The sequence below is a fragment of the Pollachius pollachius genome (assembly GCF_949987615.1).
Source record: "Pollachius pollachius genome assembly, chromosome: 18".
Taxonomy (NCBI): domain Eukaryota; kingdom Metazoa; phylum Chordata; class Actinopteri; order Gadiformes; family Gadidae; genus Pollachius; species Pollachius pollachius.
This window is the reverse complement of record NC_136951.1, coordinates 16,284,715-16,291,340: the sequence shown is the minus strand read 5'-3', so window position 1 is coordinate 16,291,340 and position 6,626 is coordinate 16,284,715. Positions and strand designations below refer to the sequence as shown.

The window sequence follows — 6,626 nt, the reverse complement described above, 5'->3', positions numbered from 1 at the left end:
ACAGGCAGAACATTTGGACATTAAAACAAACATATCATGAATGGATATGTTGATGTGGAGATAAATACATTAGAGTGGTAGTCAGATGTGGCCGTTTACATCTGGTTCACTGGGAGAGGAGTGGAGATATTAGCGTGAAGATGGAGAGGAGTGGAGGGGGGATATTAGCGTGAATACGGAGAGGAGAGGCTAGGCTGGTAGGTGACGCAAGGTGAGGAGAATAGATGATGAGAGTGGTAAGGAGCGGAGGAGAGGCAAGGCAAGCAAAAGAGGGGAAGGGAGGGGGAGCAGGGGAGAAACGAAGGAGTGGAGGAGGATAGGGGAGGAGGAGAGAGGAGGAGGAGATGATGCGAGGAAAGAGGAAAAATAACAAGAGAGAGTAGGGCAATGGAGACCGGAGAGGAGGATGGAAGAGAGGAGCGGAGGAGAGGGGGAAGGAGATGAGAGGAGAGAAGGTAAGCGAGCGGAACGGGGAGATACATCTCCTGTCAACATGTTTACCAAAGTCGAGCAGATCAACAAACCCAGCGACTGGAAGTTGTCAACGCAACGCGGGGAGACGGCCATCGGGAGGCTGTGTGTCAGACGGAGCCCATTCGACACGCTGGGACTTGATGATTTAGCACTGGTGGAGGGGATACTGGGAGGAGGGGATACTGGGAGGGGAGCAGAGGGGCGTGTAAGAGGGTAAGAAGAAGCACTACAAGTTGAGGGCAAATGGTGGGAGGAAAATAGGGGTTAGGTTAAGGATGGAGAGAGAGAGAGAGAGAGAGAGTTGTGTTGCTGGGTGTGGCCCTTTCCGTTCAAGAGGTGAACGGAATTCCTAATGAGAAAGGGAAGACACACACATACACACGTACAGCTCTGGGAATAGTGCAGAACACATTTTGTGTGTATCTGGAGGACTGATATCTCGCCGACTGCACAACCTTCAACTCTTGGATGCACACAAACACACACACACACACACACACACACACAAATATGTGCACACACACAGGCGCGCGCATTTCCCTCTCGCACGTGGCATGCACCAGCACACAACGTCAAATGCAAAACAGCACATGCGTGCGGGGATTTGCATCCGCGCTGACACTGATGGATGCGCTCTGTTTCTCACAGGTGAGAAAGAAGGAAACAAACAAAAGCCTGTGGGCACAGGGCGTCTGACGAGACAAAGGCGCGTTTATAAAGTCAAGCAGGGTCAGGAAACGCAAAGAACCACACAATCGGAAACAGTGGCACCAGCCACCCTCCCACTTCCATTCAATAACGGGTCAAACCAGAGGAAATGGCTTCTGCAATTACATTTCCAGAGCGCTTTTAAGAGCCCAGAGACTAGAGTCGTGTTCAATCCCTTCCCGAGGGAGGGTCAGAGGACTGTCGGATCAATCAGCCAATCGCGGTAGACGTTGTTTTTTAGTTGTTTTTTTAAAGCAAACAGTATAATGAGCTTAAGAACACAAGTCTGATGAGGAAATCTGTCGAGGAACGTCAACGGAACCTCTGCCAAGCGCCTTCTGTAAGGATTGAGGGACTTCCTGTTCTATTTGGAGCCCCACCGGGGACAAACCAGCTATGTTTGGCTCAGATGTTTGGATCGATTCGCACTGAAATGTGAGCCTTTGGGCTGACTATTTCAGGCCATTGGAGTTTGAGGTGTTTTTCTTCGTTATTAGGGAAGCATGTGGCTCAGGAGGTAGAGCGGGTTGGCTGGTAAAAGGAAGGCTGCTAGTTCGATCCCCGCCTCTTCCTAGCTGAGTTTTGAGGTGTCACTAGCAAGGCGCCTCACCCTGACTGCTCCTGATGAACTTGCTGTCGCCTTGCATGGTTGAAACCGCCATTGGTGTGTGAATGTGTGTTTGAATGGGTGAATGTTATAGGCAATATTGTAAAGCGCTTTGAGTAGCCAATGAAGTCCATTTACCATTATCAACATTTCAACCAGAGGGTTTTGGTAGTCGACTGGGTTGTTGCAGGAGTCATTCACACCATTTTGTGGTTTAGCAGATGCTTCATTCCTAACCGATTGATGATGAATCCCCTTGGATAATTGTCATGAATGATCAGGTAGAGGTTAGGACATCTCCCTCGGGGATGCCTGCAGCGTAGTCTGCCGCCCCGTGGGTTCAAAGTCAAACCCAACAATTTGGCTGCCAGTCAACGCAATATAACCACTAGACCAATCTTATCATTCAATCATAAAAGACGAAAACTCAAAACAATATCAATCTCAGTGTAATTAGATTAGCTCAGAGATAGCTAAGTGTGAAAATTGTTATCATAATTCGGTGAGTGCAGCAAAAAAGTTGATTATCATGCATGCATCTGTAAAGAGGTTGGGCCCGCCCATGGCGTTTTGAAAACGTGTGACGATGGTGCCATCTAGTGTTTAGTCTAGGAAATACATCTACGCAACGTATTTTTGAAGATGAGCTGCCAGTTTTCTCATGAATTCTGATAATGACACACATGTTGTCTGTTACATTTTATCAGTTTTCGTCCAATATAAGCTTCTCAAAACAACATTCTCTCCAGCATAAGTATGATTGGAATGATTTTCGCAGCCTATGCAGTAAGGGAATGTATTGTTATCATTTTATGACTACCCTGTTTACACTGGAAATGTATTGCGCTATTTACAGTCTAGCTAGCCAGTGAATATTTTGTGAAATATACCACTTGATTGCACCATTTATTGCAAGATTAAACTGTCCCCATCTATCTACATATCTAACCCCTCCTGTCAGTCTTTCTCCCATCAGTTCATTGCCTGTACTTTGGCTCCCCCCTGTGGTAGAACCGTCTTACTGCAGGTCTATAGTGTCGTGCAGACGGCGTGATTAAAATGCAGTTATACAGGATATAACCCAGTAGGCCAACATGAGCTCCAGGCACGTTGTGTAATAATGCGTGGACAATGTGGGCTGAATATACATGTTTTTGTACTATTTTTTTTCAACGAAACAAACATCTCTTGGTAATGTGGTTATTTTCGAGTTTCATAAATAATTGTCTCTGAATCAGACCATGCAACGGCACAGAAAGAGGGCACTTTAACTGGTTCAAGCGGATGTTTCCAGAAATAGACAGTGTGCTGGTGCTTCGTCGTAATGGTGAAACTCCCCATATAACCGCAGATACGTGGGTCTGTCGTAAAGTAGCCTACGAACGATTAAATCGATTTCGAATTAACGCGCTTCCAATTTCGTCATCCGTCATTAACAACTCCGAAGTCTCTGGCTGCGATCCTGATTCCCACCCCCATCTCTCTCTCTCTCTCTCTCTCTCTCTCTCTCTCTCTCTCTCTCTCTCTCTCTCTCTCTCTCTCTCTCTCTCTCTCTCTCTCTCACGTGAGAGTCTCTCACGTGAGAGTCTCTCACAAGAGTTATCAGACGGCCAGCCTCCTGGCAGCAGTGACTATTGCACACCACCTCGACGAACACATACAAACACACTCGCACACACACACACACACACACACACACACACACACACACACACACACACACACACACACACACACACACACACACACACACACACACACAAAACAACATGCGTCAAAGAAAGACCCGCAGCGGCGTGCTTTCGCAGTAACCCTCCTCATCCTCGGGAGATGATGGCCAGCCGGTGTGGAGACGCAAACACCGGACTAAACACGACCACCAACCGACGAGACGCCTCCGGTGCGACCGGTGATGATGATGCGACGAAGACCACGAAGAACACCACGGCTCTCCCGCGCTGGATGCGGCTTTACTTCTATGGCATGCACGGGGTGGCCGTGGACGTCCTGCTGTCTTCACTCTGGGGGATCGTTTACGAGCGGAACCCCAAATTGGTAGGCTACTCCTCGCCGTACCTGTGCCTCGCTCACTGCCTCACCCACTGGGCGCTGGAGCGGCTCCACGCGCGGAGGAAGCTGTTCCCCGGTGGTTCCGCGGTGTTCTCGCTCGTGCTCTACCCTTGCGTGTACATTGGCCTGCACATCCTCCTCCTCGAGAGTGTAAACATAGGCGCGCGGACGGAACCGGGGCTCGCGCTGGCTGGGGTGACCCCTTTGCAGATCGCGGTGCAGTACCTCGTGGCGCTATACTTCTCCCGCGTCTTCCACCCGTGGCTGTCCCGCCTACGGTACCACCACCCCCGCCCCCACCCCGGCTTCACGGAGCACAAAAACGGGGTTCAGGTGGCCGAGCATGGGGGCCTCAAGGGTATTCCAGAACACGGACTCAACGGTCTCCCGGACATGGCCCACTTGGTGTTCTACGGCATGCACGGCTTCCTGGACGAGGTGGTGTTCACCGCCGCCTTCAACCTGATGGAGCAGCGCGCGCTCGGCGGCCACACGTCCCTGTGGTCCTTCCTGATGTACGGCACGTGCAGCTTCGTTGTTGAGAAGCTGTACGTGCGCCTGCGCTACGCGTGGGGCTGGGGCACGTGGCGGCGGCTGCCCCTCTACGTGGCCTTTATCTACGCCTGGGAGCTCACGTCGGGACTCGCGCTGAGGCAGGTGGGCGCGTGCTCGTGGGATTACTCCCACTACCCCGGTAACTTCATGGGGCTGGTGACCATCGTGTACCTGCCCGGCTGGATGGGACTGAGTCTGTACCAGGACGTCCTGTCCAACGTGCTGTTCCGGGTCCAGTGGGTCGGGGGTACGGGGGGGGTTGAGGATGGGGGGGGAGAGGAGGAGGAGGAGGGGGAGAGTGGGGAGATGGATCTAAGTAAAAAGTTGTTGTAAGTTGTGTAGAGAGTCGTTTTATGAACGACGAATAAGGCACCCGCAGGCACTGGAATTTGCAAACGAGGCGTTTTATTTATGTAGGATTGTTATTGTTTATTTTTACTGGTGTTTTTAAACTATATTTATTTACACACGGTCCCAAGTTAGGACGAAAACCATTCCAGTTTAAGCAACGCCCTTTCATTATGTGGATCAATTTGATTTACGTTTTCATTGATTTATTTACATTCCTGACAGAGTCGAGTGTGATTGTTTTTTTGGTTTTAGGGTCTCGGCCTACCCTGGGTTAGACGTGTTGGCGTCGAATGTTTGGCTCCCAGGGCGTCGTGTCAGGGACCTTGCCTTAGTGAGCATGTGGGTGTTCCATTACAGAGTGGAAACCAGCCTGACCTGTTCCCAGTGGCACACACGAATAACAACTTCCTGGTGAAGGTGTGACGGAAATCTCTTGTGAAACCGGGTTGTTATGAATGGAAAGTTGGGAGGATATTTATATGTCTGGATTTGGGAGGATATTTGTTGTTATCTTGTCTGGGTATGAGTATGTTGTTTGGGTTTTACTCTCATTGGTCGGTCCTACACTGCCATTTCTAATGATTGTGATTTCACTGTTGTGAATGTTATTCACATTGGATCCTAGGCCTCCTTCAGACAAACAGCATCACCATTTTTTGTAATTTGTAAGTAAACTCAACACCCCTCTGCGGTGTTGGAAGTGCATTAAAACCATTCACTAGCATGCCTTTACAATTTGTTCATATTGCATGTTGTGCAAAATCGATATATTCTTACATGCTGCTTATGGAACATAGCCTCCAGGAAGACAGAGGCCAGACCGATACGTAAATATTTGCTGTTAAGCATAAAAGTACGAAAATATAAGGAGACAAATATTTTAAAGACGCCTTAAATTCAATCCCAAATTGTTCCTTGTTTATTGTCAGTAACAAATATACAGACTAGGCCTTCTTGTTTTCTTTCTCTCTAAAGGACATACCACTTTGATACCAAAACTCCCCTATTTTCGCGTTTGTGTCCAAATCAGCCACATCCTTGAATGAAACCTATTGACATATGAAAGAGTTGAACGGATAACACTTGCAGTCACATGAAGCCAGAGGAAGCAAAAAGTGTAACCGAGTGGATTTGACCTGCAGCGATGGGACTGAATATACTGTGAATCATTCAATGGATCCAATGAATCTCCCCCCATCCCCTATGCTGGAGTGCCTTGCCTCGATATCCAATGAGGCAGCTGGACTGGAGAGACAATAGCCCTGTGTTTACTATGGGGCATCTGTCTCGCTAGCGATACTGGAAATACACTTTTATGATGGCCCGCTGGCAGCCATTGTTGTCGCCTGACCTATGGTTTATTTTCATGCGAGGAGATTGTTTGATTAAATTGCTAAATAATTGTGTGTCTTTGTCAGGCAATCATTATTGTTTACAATGTTCTTTTCTTTATTTTCCAACAAGCCATGATTGAAATAATGCCTTTCCAGAATATGTTTGTTCTAGGCTACTTTGTTGTTTTTAAAAGGCAGTTAAATGCGCCCATTAGTGCATAATTGATGCATAATTCTATTTGGCAAGAGCTTTCAAGTATGTTTTATGCACCGTCTCTTTATGAATGCTCACACGTGACAGCCTGTGGCTCACTGCTGCATGGCCATTATTGTTTGCTGATGGAAAACGCATCAGTTTGAAAAACAACTGAAGGGCTCCAGGGAAAACCGGAGACATGCATCAAGTTGCTGAACAGCAAAACGCTGTCACGCTCCACTTCTCCCTTTGTACATCTAGAAGGTGCTGGTATTGTGTACACAAACCACAACCAACAAGACATTGCTGATTCAATGCTGAGTCGGCATAG

At 48.3% G+C, this 6,626-nt stretch overlaps 1 protein-coding gene across 1 annotated transcript; it reads left to right on the top strand.

Moving 5' to 3' along the window:
• The first annotated feature begins 3,398 nt into the window (after positions 1–3,398).
• Positions 3,399–5,439, top strand: tmem229a (transmembrane protein 229A). The gene has a single exon (XM_079756136.1). The coding sequence runs from the start codon at positions 3,620–3,622 to the stop codon at positions 4,745–4,747; it is 1,128 nt and encodes a 375-aa protein (XP_079612262.1). The 5' UTR covers positions 3,399–3,619; the 3' UTR covers positions 4,748–5,439.
• The last annotated feature ends 1,187 nt before the right edge of the window (positions 5,440–6,626 follow it).